Source organism: Prunus avium, chromosome 6 (assembly GCF_965620075.1).
Source record: "Prunus avium chromosome 6, drPruAviu1.hap1.1, whole genome shotgun sequence".
Lineage (NCBI taxonomy): Eukaryota > Viridiplantae > Streptophyta > Magnoliopsida > Rosales > Rosaceae > Prunus > Prunus avium.
Genome location: NC_142289.1, coordinates 34,592,420 through 34,614,004, shown reverse-complemented (window position 1 = coordinate 34,614,004; position 21,585 = coordinate 34,592,420). Strand labels below are relative to the sequence as shown.

Genomic DNA, 21,585 nt, shown 5'->3' with positions numbered 1-21,585 from the left:
CTTTTTCTATTTCAGCAAAACATCCATCCCAGAGAGGAAGTCCATGCAAATGACATAATTGCTATCTTTTTGATACATTTGACATTGGGAGGGATGAACAGAGTTTAGATATTATGTTGGCACTAAAAGTTAAGAGACTTGCAGCTAAAAAGGAAAAAGAAACAGTCGCTCAGATAGTGAAGGGAAAGCAAGCAAGAGAGGCATGTGATGTAACAAGAGCTGTCTCCAATATCATGCTTCAACAACCTATGAAAAGAGAGAATATACATGGGAAAAAAAGAAAGGGCATTTGGAAAGCAAAAGGGTTGGTGGTCCTTGTGGGCCATGAGACAAGAAGCATTATTAAATTGCATAATTGGGTCATGCCAGCCCTAAATTGCTTCCTCTAGTTACTGTGCCCTTTGAGAATAATTCTAAGCCCTCTTGTCTTGTATTGTATGTGATGCCTCTCCCATTCTTCACCCCACACAACCTGCTTTGTGGACCAAATTTTGAAGCAATCTTTTTAAACATGACAACCTGGTGCTCCAACACAATGACTTGGATTTCATCCATAATTACCACTTTTCTAGACTCATTCTTGTGCATACAATCTCTATAATTCATTTCTGCGATGATGACGACAAAGATGATAATGATGATGACTATGATGACAGTATATGTATGAGTAAGAGTTAGCTGCACAAATATGATATGGGTGACACTAAACAGTGAAAAAGTGGTTACTCATGAGCATACTAAAACCTAAACCATTCCATTTCCAGCAATAATACAAATTACGTTTATCAGCCTCGCTAAAGAGACAATATTGCATCTGTTGAAGCAACTTAGGACTTTTAACAGCAGCAAAGCCATCTTCAGCTTGTGCTGCTCATCTATGTACCATATAATGCTAAGTATGTTCCTATTGCGAAACTTTAGATTTGTCGGTCCTACTATCTGGAGACATGCATTACAAATGATGTTTGCATCCACAAAATGAGGTCAAACCAAATGGGACAATAAGAAATATTTACTGGTTTTCCAGACTCAAGTGGTAATGTTGGCAGAATTTCCATTCCGGAATTTGTCAAGCTCTTCTCTGTTCTTGCTATCCTTATCTCTGCTGCTTATTGGTAGCAGTTGTTGAGATGTAGAACCAAGGGACCGATCAGGCAATTCTGTGAAGGAGAAGAATACAGTCAGCACATACACACCTTTGGGTATTCTAAAGAGCTTGACAATTACTGCCCATAGAAAGTTCTGTTTTGTTCTAAATATACAAAACTGAATCAAATTTATACATGTTCATGATCTAACAATAAAATGGAATCCAGAACAAATTTTACCCATTTTTAAGAGGGAGAAAAAATTACTGAAATTGCATTTTGCTAACCTGGCAATTTTTGGTCAATAAAGAACACTACCAAATTTACAGTGTACCTGCACGGCAATATAAAACTTATGTTCGACCAATAGATTATTAAATATTCCAGTAGAGTAATATCAAAAGCATAACAGGATCCATCTCTCACCAGGCAACAACAATGTCAACAGTGTAATGTTTGCGAGATGCTAGAATCAGGAGGCTCTGAATAACAGCAACTAACCAAGCAATCTGCTTAATGCACCTGTAATGATAAGCCGCAGTAGTGTCAAAATTTTATACTAGTTTATCCTTTTAGAAGATATCCTTAGAAAAGTGAAATTGACTAATGACTCAAACCCCCAACCCCTCGGACATCAGTACACGGATTGCTTTACTTTCCTCCTTTGACATCATTATTGGGCAACCAGATGCAACAGAGGACAACAGCCCCCCCACCCCAAAAAAAGAAATAAGAACGGAGTTACCTCTTTGTTCCATATTTCTGATATGTGCGCACAAATACTAAGGTAAAAATCATGTGTGATGAAAAGATCAAATCACCACAACCATACATTACTCCTCGGGGAACTGCACAATCATGCAAATCATATAAGCATGAAGAAGATTATAATTAAAAGATGAATAATTTAAACCTACAGTTGATTAAGAGCACTTCAAGTGCACTCTCTGGAGGAGGCAGCCTGGCAAGTTTTGAGCCCTGAAAGAGACAGTTGTACCTGATTGTAAAACGTCGTTTAATAACAACTACTTAATGATTATTGATTACAGCGAACTAACAACCGAAATTGCAAACTTCTATAAACATTACCTCACGGCAATGATAGTTTGGACCAGGAAGCAGAGTTGAATAGAAGGTTATAATCCGGAGCATTTGAGAGACCTAAACAAAATGCAACATATACGCAAAGAATTTGTCAGAAAATATAGTAGAAAAACACAGGATACTGTTAATCCATTGATCCATGAATCAGTTCACGAGTCAAAACTTCAAAAAAAATAAATAACACATAAATCATGCATTCTTTATTCATATATGGAAGACTGTCCTTAGTGCTATTCCCAGTCAGATGCTTCAGAAAATGAACCAAGCTCAAGAACTAGTATCATATAAGCAGGACACGTAATCCAAGAACATTGGGTTGAAAGAGAAAAATACAGATGACTTTGTAGTTAATGTAAGCATATTCACCAAATTTTCATCGACGTCGAGATTTATTGCGTACCAGAAGATTCAAAACACTAGGGAAAATTAAAAAGGATTTATAACACATATATGTAGCATGTGATGATGATATGGCTACTGATTAAACTGTTACCTGATAAGGGCCCATACTAAACCAAAAGGGAAAACAGTTTCAATGGTAAGCCTTTATAATGCCTAAGCAAAAACTCAAGTGTTTCCAGCAAAGAACCAAGGACATATGCAACCTAGGTGAATGAACTTCCTGAAGAGAGAGAGCAATAATGAAGATCTAAAAGGAAGAGTTTAAGCAGCTAAGGGTGTAGTCTAGCACATGTAAACAGCAAAACCAACATTGGTAAATATCAGCTGTACTTACGCCTAAATAAGCAAATACTCTGCACCATATCAGAACTGTATATATCTTTTTGTACTGGAAAACAAAGGGGTGAAAAGTCCACTGCAACAGAATAAAACTCTGGATTAGGATGCTACCAAAGTTCTACAAGTAACTAGGAGCAAAAAATAAAGAAATGGACTGCAAGAACAACTGGCCCTTCAAATACATGAGAGACAAATCCAGGATAAATTTAAAGTAGATGTTGATATTAGAAAACAGAAAGGCTTACCAAGACAAAGGAGAAAAAGATGACTGTAAAGAGAGTCTCACTAAGATAAGTTCTGTCTTGACCAAGTTCCTAAGATATCACAAATCAACATAAAATAAATGATATGACAAATGTTACATAAAAAATTAAAGCCTCCGGATAAAAATCCTTAAAAGTATGCCCACCGGGAGGAAAAAGAACCCAGCATCCTGAAGCGTCGGTCCTGGCCGATGTAAATAATGAACACCATGAGCAGCTAGTCCATGAAGATACTGTTAACACATACAAAACAACTAAATAAGCATCTGAACAAGAGCCCCTGAAAAAACAAAAGGGGGAAAAGGAAAAGCCTATGGGAAAGTAGTTTGGCTCAGAACATAATTTTTTGTCCAACACAGAAAGGTTTCATATCACTGAGATCAGCCATAATTCTTCTCCGGCTTACACACCTTTGCAGAACAAATAGTGTGAATTAAACCAACACCATTCAATCCACTGCATTGAAATTCAAGTTTAAAGCCCAACTTGAAACAGAACAACTATGACTAGTAGTAGTTCCATATAATCATGTAGTTCAAACAATTTCTAATTAACTTTTTCCAATGGAATAAGCTTCCAGCAGTTCACAAGTTACATGAACATTCAATACAAATTAATTGCCAATAATAATTCCTAGTTATAAAAAAAAAATTGAAGCAGAAAGAGAAAAAGAAATGAACCTGAATAACGAGACCAGCAAGAAAATACTTCCAAGTCCCGGAAAGAAGCGAAATTTCAGTTGACGTCTCTGCGCATACTTTCCTCCATAGCTTCACATTTCAAACAACACCAAAAAATCAATGAAAATTGGAATTTGTCAAAAGAAAAAAAAAAGTTGAACAAAAACAGCAATGGCGGGCTTCATTGTAACCTTGGGAGCCTCACGAGCAAAGATAACCGGCATTTTGGGATATGAGGTTAAAGCTCGTCATCAATCAGCATTAAGAACTCCAAATAAACTGCTATAAATTGGAATTCGAATCGTCCAACGTGATAATAAATTTAAATTTAAATGAAAAAAAAAATTTCGCAGAGAAAATGGAATTGGAGTTTTGATTTCAAAATTCGAAAATTAGGTTTGGGATCAATAGGAATCTATCTATATCTAATCTACAGCAACAGAATTTCACCTAATTCAAAACTCTCTGTGACTCTTTTTGTCTCTCTCACAGTCTTCTCGGTCTCGGAGGTGGCAGTTGAGAAAGAAGGTTTTCCAAGTGGGGGGAGTGAGATGGGAAAACCAAATAATTAATTAAATATAAAATAAATACTTGGGACAAAAGTTTTCAAAACTTTTTTCTTTTTTTCTTGGGTTTTCTTTATTGAAGAAGAGTCAGCAAATCTGCATGACGTGTCCAATAAGCGTGAAAAGAAGGAACGCGCTCACGTGGCAAGCTGATGGAGAACCTATGTCGGCTACAACTTTTATTTTATTTTATTAAAATGTCGGCTACAACTTTCGAAAACAAGTTTTAACCCGATATCAGGGATGATGGACCCACTATATTATGGGTCCAATTCATTTCTTCAACTCTATCGCACAATGTAATTGACCAAAAAAAGAGAGAGAGATAAGTCCAACATAAACTACAATAGAATGGTGTTTAGTTTAATGAAAAAGGATCTTGACTGTAGACCGACGGTTTTAGATTTGAAATTTATGGCACATTGGTAGTGTGTGCGAAAAAATCATTCTCTTCCAATATAACTTGTATAAAAATCACAATGGGAGGAATTTCCGAAAATCAAAACGAAATTTTACAACTACAATAAACGAAAATTTAGAAAACCAATCATAAGGTTGTGTAAATTTATGTCATTTATTGACCAGAGTATCTAGTACCGTATTAGCTTCTCGATAAGTATGAAGAATTTCAACTTTGTCCAACTGAAAAAAGAAGGTAAAGATCTCATCCCGAATAACAGAGTTAAAAAACCCTAATCCATTTTCCCCAGTTTAACGTATTAATTTGAGTTGCTCTCCATTAACAAAGGCAAGGTACATAACCATTTGGTGAGTCTAAGATGCAATGCATAATGACCAAATACAACCCATATTGGAAATGTATGCTATATAGTAGTGTCATAATTCCTACGCAATGTAAATGTATCATATATATGTGATGTGAGACGTCCTCCTTTTCGCTTTTGGCTTTCCTCCTAAGCTTTGTACTGCATTCAAAAAGACGCAAACCAGTGTTCCTTAAAGGTGCCGCAAAGAAAGCCACTCTGATAAGATTTCTCCTAGAGCACCCAACAATCAATACACCCCACCTTGAGGGCACTCCTGGCATTCTAACTCACTGTTTTAGCCTTGTAGGGCATCTTGTTGTTGCAATTTCCATAATTGGGAGCTGCTTCACAGCAAAGATTTTATGCAGGGACTCCCTGATTATTGCCTTACAATGGAAGTTGATGTCTGCTCACTTGTATCTTCTACGTGTGTGTGTACGTGTGTACGTGTGTACAAGGACGCTCGTGTGAAAGTTTGAGAGACATCCCTTTGATGTACAGAAATCTGTTGAATCAGGCATGGAAAAACAATGCAGGTGGAAAATGCACACCAAATGAGTAACCAAGAGGGAAAATAAACAGCCTGCAAGGCCTCATATTTCCATTTCAAGGAGGGGCTTGCACCCCAATACTGGAGGAATTGGATCATTATTCTCCAATATTCCCATCAGAAATTGAGTTTATTAAAATTCAACGTGAAAAATAACATACTATTCACTCATTATATGCACATTTAAATTGATGAAACAGTTCCACTCAGAATACATTTGATGCACTTCATATTACTTCTGACATCTAAAGTACTCTGCGGATCCAAGACTTCAGTTATCTTCGCGGGGATCATGAATCTAAAATCCAACCCAGCCAAATGAAGATACATGGTAACTATAAGAGGTAATCATGGTAAAACTAGACCCTCCCGGCTGGAGAAAGTGGGGGATATGAGACATATCTTGCAGGAACTTCCCCTTCCGTTCGATTTGGAGCACTTAATCCATCATTTTGCATTAATATGCTTTCTCCAGAAGTTTTTTCTTCTAACGAGTTCCTTGACTCCGAGAACTCACATAAGTTCCAACTATCTAATACTGCTATACAAATGGAGAATGCTTGTAAGATTGAGAGTGAAGAACTGAACTCAACTGAATAGATACCATCCCTGAATGGGGACATACTGAAAGTAGGCTGGTTTTCTTGTAAACCTCCCTGTGGATATGTAATGAAAACAAAAGGTGACATTAGTTGGTAACTTTCAGAATAACATGGAAAAGAAAAGAAAATTATATATCACCCTGGCTAAAGAAAAACACTATACCTGAGGGAAAAGCTCGAACCGATCTGTGATGGAACAAACCTTATGTGATTTCACTTTCTCATTGACTGGATTCTGATTGTCAAATATCCTAAGTTTGCAACCCAAATCCCAACCTCCACAGTCACATGATCCACCTGAATTCCAACGTTCAATCAGTGATGATGGTCCCCCATTACTTGGTAGACTATGGATACCACTTGGAAGTATGACTGTTGTGCTAATTAGGCCTTGACCACCAACAAAAGGCTTCTCTACAGCTTCCCCAGAATAAGAATGGCGTCTCACCCTTGACAAACACTCTTTTGAACCAACCGCAGGCAAGTTACTACAGTTATCCCAATGATGCCAATCTCCGGTGGATTGCTGATTGACCTTTTTGGGGATTTTGACAACAGCAGCAGCAAGCTCATCACTTGGCTGGAAGTCTGAGGTTTCACAATCTGCCTGTCTTAGGTTTCCAGAAAATAAAACAAACTCTCTCATGCTAAAGTGATCCGGTCTAACCAAATTGGGAAACTGAGAATCAGCGACCTTCATTTGAGCAATAACATTACGGACGTAGTCATGACTCTTGCCTTTGCTGCCTTGATTTATCCAAGTTCCACCTTTTTTCTTGACTTCCCGGATACTGAAAAATGTGTAGATGCAGCTGCAGTCACCCTTTTTCAAGGTATTTAGCTTCTTCATCGTGGCTGCAAGGATGTCGATGTCATTGTCACCAGCAAATGTGAACAGGGGCAGGCCATTCTTAACTGCAACTCGTAGAAGAGCTTGAACTGCAGATGATCCACACTTCTTGGCCTTCACTGGCTCATTGACATTAATTGTCCTACAACCAGTCATACCCAATTTTACCTTCCCTGGCTGCTCGGACAAAGAATCCACCCGCCCCTCAGACAATATGGAATCTTTCTCTAATGGCTCCACTAAGTGATGGGAGTTTGCCACCTTTGACTTCAGCAGTGGATCCAGTAACCTTCTCAGAGGGGACTTGGATCTGCCAGTGGCATTGGACTTTTGACCATCTGAAGCACCTAAGAATGTGGAAGTCGCAGTGTTCTCTGAACCAGGTTTAGCTGAAAAAGTTGTTGAGCTCAGCTGCTGTGTATCTAAACAGTCCTTAGAACTGGTATTCTTACTCATCTTACCCACACCAATGCTAAATCGGCGAAAAGGTGAAGTGTTTCTTACTTTTTCAGCAGTTGCTTTGCTTGGTTTCAGATCCAATCCTTTATAAGGCTCACTTACAGTTGAAGAAGATGTAGACACTACTGCTACTTTTTTCTCTTCTACATTTCTGCCTCTGTGTGGGTTAGTTCCTGTTGTAGATGACAATGATGCTGAGCTAGGTGTATTAGATTGAAATCTGAGAGTCGCACCATCTGTGGAGCCAAGGTGTTTTACCCGAGAGTGTTTACTTTCAACTTCAGAAGGAAAATGGCACGAATGTGGGAAATCAGAATTGAGCTCTGCATGGCAGGCCTCCTTGGGTCTCTCTGAAGAGCTTGCTCGAGTAGTTTTCTCTGCTCTTTGATGAAGCAGTGTTGTTGAATCAGAAAGGTGGGAAACCCCAGAGTGATTGTTTTCGGGAAAATCTCTAGGCAAAAGCAGAACAACTTTCTTGCATCCTTCAGGAATGTCTAATTCAAAATTTTCTGAATATGGTTTCTGTAAGTTCTCTGCTTTCTGAATAAATTCACCAACTTGAGTCTTTTTCTTTACCTTTAAATGAGCTGCCATTTCCAAATGTGGGCCATTCCACAAACTTCTTTTTTCTGGCTCACACTTTGCATCTGAATCTTTACTCTTGCACTGTTCCACCTTCATGTCTATGCGGCTTCTGCATAAAGATGTATCTGTTCCAATGAACTTTTCCGGCCCATTCACGGTGCTACTTTGGTCAGCTTTAAGGTCTTGAAACTTTTCAACCCTTTCTCCAAAAGAGCTGACAACTTCAGAATGGCCTTCTGTTGGAGATTTCGTGAAATGAGATTGCAGTGAATGACGGTGCATCCTTGGCCGAGCAGGAGAACAGCTGTGACCTCGGCTGGAATGGGTTGATGATCCATCCGTCGAAAAACATGAGGTTGTATTACTACTGGACGGTGAATAACGGCTATTTCTGTATGGCATCTGTTTATGGCTACACTGCCATTTTTCTAGGCGCCCCCAGTCTAGGACCCCGACATTTAAAACTTTCTCCTGAAGGTTTTTTCCTCTCTCAAGATAACTTGGCAAATTTGACATGTGCCTAACAATTTCTTCTTCAGCAGTTGTCTTTCTATTAATCCGCTGCTTTTGGTGGTTCCCAACAGAATTAGATGGGATATCTTTTACATTTCTTGTAATCTCATGATGTAGATCAGCATAGGACAAACTAGGCTTTCTTGATTGGGGCTTGTCTTGCAGATTTGTACTTGCATTTATTTGGCGCAACATGTTACCAGAAGTTCCTAGAGATTGTTGATCATTGGAATTCTTTATGGGTTCTAAACAGCCATCCATGGTGGTATCTGCAATGCCCTGGTTTATCGTACCTGGAAAATCTTGCTACAAGGAAGCTCCATATGTTCTTATTCAGCTGAGCAGATGGATTGATTCACAACAATGCTGGCCAGTCTGAAGATAAAATAAAGAGAAAATTGAATGCTGCAGCCCAAAAAAGTGAAATACTGACACAAGTTTTCCAAAATAAATGGAAGGTTACCATGAATACCATCATATACTACTACCAATCTGCTAAGTAGACTATTTTTCTCTCACTAACTAAATTAACAATATTGGTTAATCGACATAAGAAAAATTCCCTTTGCACATGTCAAGAAGCAAAGCAACAAAGTCTCTGAACAAGAAATAAATTCTTTTAAGTTTTAACGAGTGGAGGTCTCCCTCGTCAAGCCAACCAAAAAAAAGTGGAACCATAACTCCTCTCAACATCTTAGACCACATTAGTGTCACATGAACCACATTCTAATTGCAGTGTTTACTATGATTACACCAGAAGAATTCAGGAATCTATCTCGAATGAAAGTTATTTCAGGAAACTTCACAATGAAAAAAAACAAACAAACAAAAACACAATACAACATGCATCTTGATTATCATCAAATTCAGTCAGCACACATAGTTCATTAACAAATGCAGTCAATTCCCACAAAGTAGTAAAAGAATATCAGGCAAGCAGATAAGCTCTAAGAAATTTCAAATCTTACAATCAGGAGGAGTAAATCGCGCAATGGTATTTGCCCCCACTGCTCAGAGAACCTTTATTCATAAGCTCAGAGCATAAAAATTCGAAAAATTATCATCCACAGAACTCAACTACGCTAAGAACTAGGCAAAATGGTAGCGTATTAATCAATTCATAATGTGAATTCACTGAATTGATAGATGATGAAGCCGACCTTCATGGCGCGAAACTGAAATCTCATGCAATACGACAAGTGAGAGCTGTATATGGTAATATGGACAAAGAGGGAAGCAGAGAATCACATTCAAAACCAAGAATTTGGTGGTCCATTAAGACCCAATCTCAAAAATCTAAGATAAGGGTAAAAACGACCTGTCGTCGTCGGCATCATTGTCGCCGCTAAGCCTAATGGTAAAGACAAAGCTCGCCAGCTATTCGAAAATCAAATCCAGAGCCCTCTCAACTTTCAAAAAAAATTTGAAGCAGTTCGTTTGGAAAAGTTTGAAAAGAACGACAGAAAAAGGAAAGCTCTTTCCTTTCGTTTTCTTTTTCTCTCACTTTCTCAGCTGCCAACCAGCGAGTAAATATTTCAGCTGTCAAATTCCAATCCAGAAATAAATGAACAAAAACGCGCAAACCAGCACAAAAATCAAAGAAAAATCAACAAAATTACATTTCTCGGGAAACAAACGGAATATATTCTCGCAATTTCTGAATAGTACTCACCAGAGTGAATCTTTGGTGATGCAGAGGCAGGAAACGCCATTAACGGAAACTGCGACTGGCTCAAAGAAGAAGCAATACGTGTCGGTGGCTCATTGGTCTGTGAAAACAGAAAGGTGAAAGCAGAGATCAAAGGCCGAGTAGAATCGTAGGGCAGCCTCGTAATCCCAAATGCTTCGCTTTTCTCTTCCCCAAACTCCAAAGCCTCTCAGAATCTTAAGCTGGAAAACTGAGAGAGAGAGAGAGAGAGAGAACTGGTGTTGATGGGAGTGTGATGAGTGTATGTGTGGGGTGTTTTCTTTCTGGCTGAAGCTAATTTGTTTTGTACCGTGAGGTACAAACAGTCAAAGCAGAGAGAGATGGAGAGAGGGGAGGCAATCGTTGTCATCGGACGGCTAAAAGGAAGAACGGATTATCGGGCGGTCACATCGTATAGGCTCCTAAAGACAGGAAGTATGTTCCTGGGCCCCATTTTGAAGGGCCTTAATGTATTTTATTTGTTCCTAAACTTTCTACCAGATCGGTTTGGTCTTCGTATATGAAGATTTTCATTAAAAAATGTGGTCCCGCCTGAATTGGGTTAAGGAGTTGTGAATGTCGTTTTCAAGGTCTAATATAATATCATTTTTGTCTCTGACCCCGGCAAATTGATCTTATTCTCTGAGTCAAAACAAAGTATATTTACCGATTAATTGGTTAATTTCATTTTTGTCCAAAACATATCTTTTTATATTAAAAATAATCAAGCTATTATTTTTAATTTAGCTTTAGGTGAAATTCGAAAGTGCAATCTATAAAAAGCCACACACAAAAATAAAAGTGCATCACTTTCGTTTTTATTAAAATAATACATTTGCCTTTCTAAAAAGTAAACAATTAGTGGCCATGAGAATTGGTTGAGTTGATAAGTATCATTCTCTTCATTATCCATGTCTAGGTTAGTCCTGCTGACGATAATCTTTCTTGGTGATATATCTGTAAAATTCAAAAAAAGGGCTAAGACCATCTATGTAAGTCCTCAAACAGATCTTGGTAGGCTCTAACCTTGGGCTCCCCTACCTGAAACTTAAAATAAAAAAAAATAAAAATAAAAAAAGTAAACAATTAGTTGATTTGTGACCTAAAACTAGTAAAACATAAAACAATATTGCTGATAGTATGATACTTACAAAAGTGCTCGACCCCCAAAAAAAAAAAAGATACTTACAAAAGTAAATATGATCATTTGCATTTTCAAATTTCGTAAAACAAAATTGCGACCGAAACTAAATTTCCTATTAATTAATTCGAAAAATATACAAAACTGGTTTAATTTCCTACCGTTTCAAAGCATTAACTTGCTAAGTTTTCAAACATATGTGAACCATAAAACATCCATTCTACTAATATAAAGCAAAAACTCATTATAGTTAAATTTTCATATAACTCAAATTGCCCTCGTTTAAAGAAAAAATCCAAAACACAATTACTTCATATTAAGGGCATAAATACGTAAAAAAACGAAGAAAAAAAAAAACTTTACAAATAAAGATAACGCACGCACGAAGGCATGTCGCGAGACTAGAATCTGATAATATTCTCAGTAAGCTTTTTCTTGTGGCTTTACTATTGTTACAGTTAAACATGATGAAGAGAGTATCAAAGTGATGATCCCCTTTTTTTTTTTATCCCTAGAATAAGATGTACCAAAAGACTGAAGAGGATATGCTTTTGAACCAGCGCCTGGGATTAAAGTGATCACTTTAAGCTCAAAAGGGGATCAAGGAGAAAAGTAAGAGAAAAAGAGTAAAGAAAAAGGTGAGGATGTGATGAGAAAGAAGAAGAAGTAATAAAATAGAAGCATAATGCAGATGGAAAAGGGAATGTAATGCTCTAAGCCTTAACATCATCATTGCAATGTAGATCCAAGATTGTAATGCTCATGACCCTATATTGAAAACGATAAAAAATGAATCCTATGAATCCATGATTGAGAAGAATTATAAGGCCACGACAAATGTTAAGAGCATTCCTACTTGCCATAATTGTGTATTCAGAAATTTACAGGCATGTGAAATTAGACATTTAAATCTCTAACAAAGAAAAAGACTGAAAACAGTTTTTGTTTTGAGGTTACAATACTCATAGTCATTTTTTTAAAAAATTATTATTATTTCTTCTATTTTTCTCTCATTCTTCTAGGTTTTTATCATAAATAGTTTTTGAACTTTTTAAAAGACCTCATTTTAGTCCTTAAACTCTCAAATCAATCAATGTGATCCTTCATCTTTTGGTCTACACATCAAATTTTATCCCTGTTGTTGCATTCTAACAAAACATTCGCTGAATTTTGTCACATATCATCATGTGACCAACTTTAAAAGGGCATTTTCATCAAAATATAGCTCATTCATAAAAATCACATTTTTGCTCCATAAGGTCACATCTTTTTCTATTTAGGGTTTTACATTTGAATCCGATCAAAGAGAGCATATTTCAACAAGATAGTTCTTTTTCAACTCTCTCAAAATTGAATATATTCCAAACATATATGTCATGGCTCCTTACTTCGAGATGATACAAATATCTAAACCTTGTGGAGCAACATATATGAGATTTACTTTTTCTTATGGGTAGATAGGTTGTTGTGTTTTGACTAAAATACATCTTTAAAGTTAATCATCGATCAATTTTAACAAATATTTTGACAACATACGACAAGAGGGACAAATTGATGTGTTGAGCAAATCATTAAGTACCAGATTAATTTATTTGAAACTTAGAGGACTCAAATGAAGATTTTTGAAAAGTTCAGAGACCATTCGTGATAAAACCCCATTCTTTTTAATGTTGTTCAGTATTAAACATAGAGAAATGGTTCCAATGGATAAACCATTGTCCAAAAAGCGTTTTTCATAATAATTTTTTAAGTTGGAATGTGGGATAAAATGATTTATTCCTAGAAGAAGAAAAAAAAATGAACGTGCTACATATATAATTGGCAAATTGACTATATATTATTCAACAACTTTTTAACATTACCATGATTATTACCACTCAAGCATTATATTCTTCATGATTGATTGAAGTATGTATGATCTTTCACCAAAAAAAAAAAAAAAAGGGTATGCATGATCAAGGTAAGAAATTTCCAAGTGCTCGTTGATAACGCACTGTAAAATGATTTGTTGTCTACTCTTTCTTGGGAATTAATGCAAAGCCAATGTGCCTAGCCTACGATTTTTCCTTTCCTATTTTCATACCAAACAAACACTCGATAAGAAGGAATAGGACTGACATGATTGACTGGGCTTGTGATTTTGGAAGTAATCACATGGGATTCAGCCTGGTTTTGGACGTCAAACAAATTGACGTTCAAGTTGGAACCTTTCTTTTATTTTATTACTCCAACGGCATAAAATTCACAAATTTGGCCAACTTGGCAATTATGCAGACTTGTATCACTTCCTTTCCTTATGCGTATCTTTTGGATCCCATTTTAGGGATTTCATTGTCCAATCGGTTTGGCCATGTGGGGGTGGGGGATATGAGACAAATCTTGAAAAGAAACATGCAACCAAAAAGAAAAGGAGAATATTTATTAGTGAATTGTACGATATATTCATTGCGTATTATAATTGTTTTAATATGGATTATTGATCTCAAAATTTTACGTACTATAATACGCAAAAAGTTGCCAGATACGAATATGATCGTTGCCGTGATATATAATTTATAAATAACTAGCCTCTCTGCATGCGCTTCCGCGCCTGCGAGAGGTTTTTTAAAAGAAAAAATTAAATTTATTTTAGAACTAAAAAAGATAATGGGTAGTTGTGTTACATAAAAAGAGGATCAATGATCTGATTTTTCTTTTAATTTTAAATTTTTTTAATATGAAAAAGTGTAAATTTACCATATTATCCTCACTTAATTAATAATTTCAATTCTTAATATTTGCATTAACTAAGAGCATTTTCTGGTATTTTGAATGTTTCACTATTCTCTGCCTTTTGCTTTATATATATAGATGTAGTCTACCATCCATCATTAGGTTTTAGCTATTATCCATATTATCATTTGTACCTCTTTGAAATATTTTCTCACCTTTGAAGCTTACGTGAAAACGATGGCACCAAACTCATTAATGCCTGCATTCAACAGATCAATCAGTCCTCTCAGCTTGGTCTAATGGGCCTTGGTAGGTAGAAGCGTTGGGCTTGAGTCTTAAATCTGATAGATTATAAGTTGAAGAGCCTTTTAAAGGTCAAGCTTATGGATAGTTAGTTCGTGACAAAGAATTATGGCCATGTTTGGTGGGCTGGACTGGATGAGATATTTCCAATTAAAATGGACATGAATTCTACCCATTGTTTGGTGAACTTAAATGTATCTTAGACTGGAGAATAGAGAAGGCGGCAACGTGTTGGATGGGAAGGAGAGTGATGGCTACAAAGGTTTCATTGTAAACCCACATCTGGGGTTGGGTTTCATAACCCTAGTTATTTGGGACATGGATCCTATCTCTTATGTCCAATCTTGTTGGTGTCTCTCTCTATTCCACCACTTTCGACCCATCGCCGGAGTCATCACCTCTGCAGTATGCTCTCACCAGGGCATCGCCAGAGCAATCTAAAGATTGAAGAAATCTCAGTCGTCTATCATGTTGACTAACCTGATACCTATGTATAAATTCACTTCAAAAACAAAATCAAACAAAGCCCAATAGCCATTGGCGGAGCCAATTAAGGCCCACAAGGGCCACTTGACCCTTCTCAACATTTTGAAAATATTATATTTATCTATGTTATCCAAGTTGTTTTATAGCTACACTTACTTTGATACTCTTTTATTATTTTTAGGTTGCTAGAATTTGGGTTATACTTACTAAAATATTAAATTTGTGATATTGAAATTTAATCATTATAATGAATTCTTATACATATTTTCCTATAAAAACTAAGTTCATTGTAATTTAAAGTTGACCATCCTTGATAGAATTCCTAGCTCCGCCACTGCCAACAACTGTAGGAATCAGAGAAAACAGAGACAAAGAAGGAAAACAACTAGCAATAGATTTTTTTTTTCTTTTATGTTTTCATAAACTTGATATGAGTTTGATTTTCTATTTTTTCTGAATTTTTTTTTATGAGTTTGATTTTAGGTTTGATTATTGATGTTATGAGTTCTCTTCTTGATTTGTTTAGGATTTTGCATATGGTTTCAGGGTTTTTCTTCAATCTGAGGCAAAAAATTGGAATTTTGAATTGTTAATAACAAATAAAATAAAAATCTGATTTATTAAATAAAAAAAAAGTTAATTCAAGTATGTTGTTTAGTGCAAAAATGAACAAGACTGGACTCAAAGCCTAGTCAGTTCAAGCCAGACCAATCCAATGCTTCGAAGCCCATCCTAACCAGTCCAAGTCAGCCCACCAAACAGGGCCTATAAGTGTAGCGGGTGGTTTGTTAGGATAATGTGTTTGTTCACTTACATCCAAGTTTAATGTCTCTATTTTTGAGTTATTGCTTGATTTATGAAAAATAAAACAAAACAAGACAAGATTGTCGCTTTATTTAAAAAAACAAAACAAAACTATAAAAAATATAAATGAGCCGGCATTAAGAAATGGAATTACAAAGGATGAAGAAAAGCCTTAGAGCCGACATGATGAAAATGTAAACATCGTAAAATAAGATTAATTCAAGTAATAACAAGATAAAATACATTATGAGCAGGTCAATTATGCAACCAATGGTGAAGGATCAACATTAAGAAAAGCCTTAATTTGTTGGGGACTAAGGTAAAGCCTACTGCCTGCCTACCATAATTAAGTCACTTGAAAATGTCTTCCCCTTTTGATAACATCCCAAAGGAAGACACATGTACTCTTCTTAATTCACCATGAAGAAATGAATAATTAACAGTTGAAGAGTTCAATGCCTCCGCAACTTTGAAAGAGAATGTGATAATTCTAGAAACTTTCAGAATGTGATTGATTCATGTTTACGTAATGAATAAAATAAAATTATATAGATTAAGCCAGTTGATCATCGCAGCGCCAGTTGATAAGCCAGTTGATCATCGCTCTAGCCTTATTTCAATTGAGTTACGACTTTTTACACACGAGTTCGATTCTTCGAATTCAAGTAGAGTATATAACATTAAAAATACAAGTTATAATATAATTTTACAAGAAACCACACAATTTCATTAATATCAACATGGATAACACTTGACACTCACAGACAGCCACACAAAATCACATATAGAAATATATATATATCCATCGGCACTCTTTATTTCTACTACATACTCTGTGGATGCACTATAGAACTCAGATGATCTTAGATTCCTCAATTTTAATTAACCAGAGATTTCAATGGCTTTGACATCAGGCTTCTTCACCTCTGCCTTTGGAACAGTCACACTCAGAACCCCATTCTCCATTGCAGCCTTAATCTCGTCCACCTTTGCATTCTCAGGAAGCTGAAACCTCCTCAAGAACTTGCCGCTGCTGCGCTCCACTCTGTGCCACTTGTCGTCCTTGTCCTCCTTCTCTACGTTCCTCTCTCCGCTGATCTGAAGCACCCTGTCGTCTTCAACCTCCACCTTCACCTCTTCTTTCTTCAGCCCCGGAAGGTCTGCCTTAAACAAGTGGGCTTCCGGGGTCTCCTTCCAGTCGATCCTGGTGTTCAGGAAAGCTGAATTTTCCCGGGAAAATTCAGGGAATGTGGAGAGTGATGAAGAGGAAGGGAATGGGAAATCCTTGAATGGGTCCCAGACATCGAGAGAGAAAGGGTCGAAAATGCCGCCTCGTCGGAAGCTGGGAATGATCGACATTGGAAAAATTGATGGGTTTTGTTTGGATTGCTGAGAAAGTTCGAGAATTTAAGTCGTCAGAGAATTGCTGCTTTGCTTGATTGGTTTGGGAAAGTAGAGGATTGGTTGGGTATTTAAAAGAAGCCAAGAATATTCTAGTAAAGACTGGGCCTTGCTTCTGGGATTTTCTCTGGAAAATTCTAGGATTCTCGAGAATCTGTGGGCGGGGCTTCTTAAGGGCTCCTCCAGCGCAAGCCCAAACCCGGGCAAATGGCAGCCCCAGGCCCCAAACCCCCCTCCAGCGCGCAAGGTCCAGCCCAGACAAGCGCACAGGCAAGAATTGACTGGGCTGTTGTCAGAGAGTCATGGACAAACATTGGAAGAGGTCAAAATCTTGGCGACGAGGTAAAAAGAAAAAAGAAGTCGTTTTATTAAATTTAATGTCGTTTTTTAAAATATATTTCTTGCGTTTCCAATTTCATTTTTTTAATAGATTATTCAAGGCAAACAAAAAATAGGAAAATCATTATACATGGCTTCTCAAGTGAACAATGTCCGCAGTCGGTTCCAGTGGTGCGTTCTGTGTCGGAAATAATGGCACTATTACTCTTACAAAGGAAAATACTCCCCCACGTCGTGATCCAGTGGAACCGCCTCCGCCAATGATTGAGTCGTCCTTATACTCGATTGTGTCGGACTATGAGGACTGGAAGTATTTCAATTGTATGATGAGTTAGTAGGTATTTCAATTGTATGATGAGTGAGATGTGAATTTTATAATAAATACGGACATGTGGCAACCGAAAATTTAATCCTAAAATTTAGTCTGAAAATCTTATCTGAAAATTTTATCTGAAATTTGATATAAGAATTTTATAATAAATAGTGACACGTGGCAATTGAAAATTTTATCCGAAAATCTTATCAAAATTAATGATTTAAGTATAAAAAATAGAAAATAAATTAAAGTGAATAGTAATTGCCCTTGCCCTTGCCCTTGCCTTTGCCTTTAGGGTGGAAACAAAAAGGCAAAGCTGCTACTATTCATGTGAATAGTGACAAACCTTGCTTGCCTTTGCCTTGCCCTTACTCTTCTGGGTGGAGGTGCTCCAACAATGTTAGACGAGTGATGAACCATTGGACTTCAAAATTCACTCAACCTACCCAGCACTATTTTTGTAAAATTTGAAATTCACTTTTTACCCTTCAATGGAATAATTAGGTGGGCTAGTGTCACGTGAAGAATTAGTATGAATTGGGAAAAATAAAAATAAAAATTGCGAGGGAATAATATTTCTTACTAATTATCTAGAACAAGGGTAAATACGAAACAATACGTAGCAAAAAGAAGCAGGAAATATAAAGGAAGGGTAAAAAATATGTAGTGCTACCTTGAACATGCAGTGAGAAAACACTATCATCATCAACGTCATTCGTCGTCATTATCCTCATCATAATCATCATTAGTCTCCTCATCATCCTCTTTGTGGGTCTGGGTTGAAACTTCTTCATGGGTTTATGGTTATATGAGTGAATGTGTGAGTGTAAATATAACAACTCTTGCCAACATATAACAACGACCCTTTCAAATTTTTTTATAAAAGAAATAGTAGCGCCGAGCGGCTATACTCGGTTTTACTCTGATATTTCAAAAGAAATAGTTTAGCCGCGCGGCTATACACGGATTTTTCAAATTTTTTTAAAAGAAATAGTATAGCTGTCTGGCGATACTCGGTTTTTTCCTAATTTTTCAAAAGAAATAGAATAGCGCTATACTAGTTTTTCCAATTTTTTTAAAACGAAATAGTACAATCGCGCAGCGATACTCAGTTTTTCCATGCAATGAGAAAACACTATCATCATCATCATCATCAACGTCATTCTCCAAATCATAATCTTCATTAGTCTACTCATCATCCTCTTGGTGGGTCTGGGTTGAATCTTCTTCACGGGTTTGTGGTTATATGAATCAATGTGTGAGTGTAATATAACAACGACTCTTGCCAACATGTAGCTTCACTTGGTTTGAACAGTGAATTCAAATTCATGTTGTTAATGTTAGTAAGTAATAACAGAACTTTGTTTATGCTCACATAATTTGCATAAACTGGTTGATTGAGATCGAATTGATATCAGATATGAATTATGTTAAGATTTCTGATATTATGTTAAGATTCAGAGAGATAGGTCATTGGCCCACTATTAACAACACCAATATTGCTACATGAATCAATTCATTAATATTTAAACATGAGTTTGGACAATGATAGACCAAAAAAGCTTGAGTTTACCCCAAAATTAAAGAGTTAGCCTAAGTTGAGTTAATTTAGTTCATCAAACGATATGTTATTTTATACTTCGAGGAATAGCTTCTATGTCGGTTATCAATTTTTTTTTCTTTCGAAATATTTAATTTCTGTCATTTATAATTTACATGAGATATCCAAACATTGAAATTTTCAATTCTGTCATTTACAAAATCCGACATACATAAATCCAAACACTGAAATCTTCAATTGCCAGAAATTGAAATGACGGAAATCTAAATTCCGTCATTTTAGAATTCTATGTAATTGGCAATTCTTTTATCCAAACGGAGCATAAGAGAGGTTAGGGGTTCAATCCCTGCTCTCGTATGGAGTCACCACTTTGGCCATCAGTTTATCCCTCACGGGCCGACCCGGTGTGAGCGGGGATTAATCTGGATTGTGGTTAAGGCTTAAAGGTGCCACCCATAATTGGGGCCCATCCAGAACCACCTCGTGGTTCAGACAAAAAAAAAGAGTTAGCCTAAGATATATTGAAAGAGTTTAGGTAGGGTGGGTCTCAAATCATGAGCTGGTTGGGTAAACATTTTTTTGGCCAGAAATCTGATGCATCATTATTTATTTATTGAGTCCAGAGGATTAGGATTAAGATTTGGGTAAAGCAAAAGCAAACAGAGCCCATGATTAGATATCAAGAGACTCTAATTCAGAAACGAAAGTAAATGTAACTTTAAATAGAGAGAGTCGAACATAATAAATCTTAGAATCACAAAGCATTTTATTAAGAGAACTGAAAACAGAAAAAGTAACACATGCAAATGCAATTCAAAAACCCAAAACACAAATTAGCAAAATTATGATCCCTTTATTAAATTAAAAACGAACAATTTACAAGCCATTATATTACAAACACTCACACTCATTTCATTGATATCAACATTCATGACAACTGACACTCCAAAATCAAACATAGAAATACATAATGTGAAGTGCATGCAGTAGAGAATACAGAGACGATATTAACCAGAGATTTCAATGGCTTTGACATCAGGCTTCTTCACCTCTGCCTTTGGAACAGTGACACTCAGAACCCCATTCTCCATTGCAGCCTTAATCTCGTCCACCTTTGCGTTCTCAGGAAGCTGAAACCTCCTCAAGAACTTGCCGCTGCTGCGCTCCACTCTGTGCCACTTGTCGTTCTTGTCCTCCTTCTCCACGTTCCTCTCTCCGCTGATCTGAAGCACCCTGTCGTCTTCAACCTCCACCTTCACCTCTTCTTTCTTCAGCCCCGGAAGGTCTGCCTTAAACAAGTGGGCTTCCGGGGTCTCCTTCCAGTCGATCCTGGTGTTCAGGAAAGCTGAATTTTCCCGGGAAATTTCAGGGAATGTGGAGAGTGATGAAGAGGAAGGGAATGGGAAATCCTTGAATGGGTCCCAGACATCGAGAGAGAAAGGGTCGAAAATGCCGCCTCGTCGGAAGCTGGGAATGATCGACATTGGAAAAATTGATGGGTTTTGTTTGGATTGCTGAGAAAGTTTGAGAATTTAAGTCGTCAGAGAATTGCTGCTTTGCTTGATTGGTTTGGGAAAGTAGAGGATTGGTTGGGTATTTAAAAGGAAGCCAAGAATATTCTAGTAAAGACTGGGCCTTGAAAACGCTTCTGGGATTTTCTCTGGAAAGTTCTAGGATTCTCCAGCATCTGTGGGCGAGGCTTCTTTGTGGGCTCATAACACAGTTAGACGAGTGATGGACCACTGGACTTCAAAATTCACTCAACCTACCCAGCACATTTTTGTAAAATTTGAAATTCACTTTACCCTTCAAAGAAAATTAAAAACTAACCCAAGCAATTCAAATTGAACAGAACATAATATAAATATAAAATCTGAATATGAATCAAGAAATGGAAAAATTAGTTCTGACAATGTCATTTGAGGATTTGCAAGTTTTTTTTTCTTTTTCAATCATAGTGTGGTCTGGTGTCACGTGAAGAATAGCATGAATTGGAAAAAAGAAAAAAAAATTGCGAGGCTGATAATACTTCTTACTAATTATCTGGAACAAGGGTAAATAAGAAAC

The 21,585-nt window shown here is 36.8% G+C and overlaps 4 protein-coding genes across 7 annotated transcripts; all 4 read right to left on the bottom strand.

The window, feature by feature from the left end:
* Positions 1-735: 735 nt before the first annotated feature.
* ATIPCS3 (Inositol phosphorylceramide synthase 3) lies at positions 736-4,456 on the bottom strand. The gene is made up of 11 exons (XM_088253963.1): positions 4,068-4,456; positions 3,877-3,966; positions 3,343-3,429; positions 3,179-3,247; positions 2,929-3,009; positions 2,178-2,249; positions 2,006-2,066; positions 1,834-1,936; positions 1,515-1,610; positions 1,376-1,422; positions 736-1,160 (listed from the first exon to the last, which is right to left on the bottom strand). The coding sequence occupies exons 1-11, from the start codon at positions 4,098-4,100 to the stop codon at positions 1,030-1,032; spliced, it is 870 nt and encodes a 289-aa protein (XP_088110089.1). The 5' UTR covers positions 4,101-4,456; the 3' UTR covers positions 736-1,029.
* A 1,323-nt stretch (positions 4,457-5,779) lies between these two features.
* LOC110771604 (uncharacterized) lies at positions 5,780-10,745 on the bottom strand. Of its 4 annotated transcripts, none has more exons than XM_021975938.2 (4): positions 10,441-10,745; positions 10,087-10,307; positions 6,525-9,143; positions 5,780-6,415 (listed from the first exon to the last, which is right to left on the bottom strand). In XM_021975938.2, exons 3-4 carry the CDS (start codon positions 9,027-9,029, stop codon positions 6,119-6,121), a joined length of 2,802 nt encoding a protein of 933 aa, XP_021831630.2. In that variant the 5' UTR covers positions 9,030-9,143; positions 10,087-10,307; positions 10,441-10,745; the 3' UTR covers positions 5,780-6,118. The 4 variants fall into 4 exon arrangements, with proteins under 4 accessions (XP_021831630.2, XP_088110085.1, XP_021831629.2 ...); XM_088253959.1 differs by having other exon boundaries at positions 10,087-10,280; XM_021975937.2 differs by lacking the exon at positions 10,087-10,307.
* A 5,857-nt stretch (positions 10,746-16,602) lies between these two features.
* LOC110769203 (18.5 kDa class I heat shock protein) lies at positions 16,603-17,360 on the bottom strand. The gene has a single exon (XM_088255399.1). The coding sequence runs from the start codon at positions 17,258-17,260 to the stop codon at positions 16,784-16,786; it is 477 nt and encodes a 158-aa protein (XP_088111525.1). The 5' UTR covers positions 17,261-17,360; the 3' UTR covers positions 16,603-16,783.
* A 2,991-nt stretch (positions 17,361-20,351) lies between these two features.
* LOC110769206 (18.5 kDa class I heat shock protein-like) lies at positions 20,352-21,106 on the bottom strand. The gene has a single exon (XM_088255573.1). The coding sequence runs from the start codon at positions 21,000-21,002 to the stop codon at positions 20,526-20,528; it is 477 nt and encodes a 158-aa protein (XP_088111699.1). The 5' UTR covers positions 21,003-21,106; the 3' UTR covers positions 20,352-20,525.
* Positions 21,107-21,585: the final 479 nt, after the last annotated feature.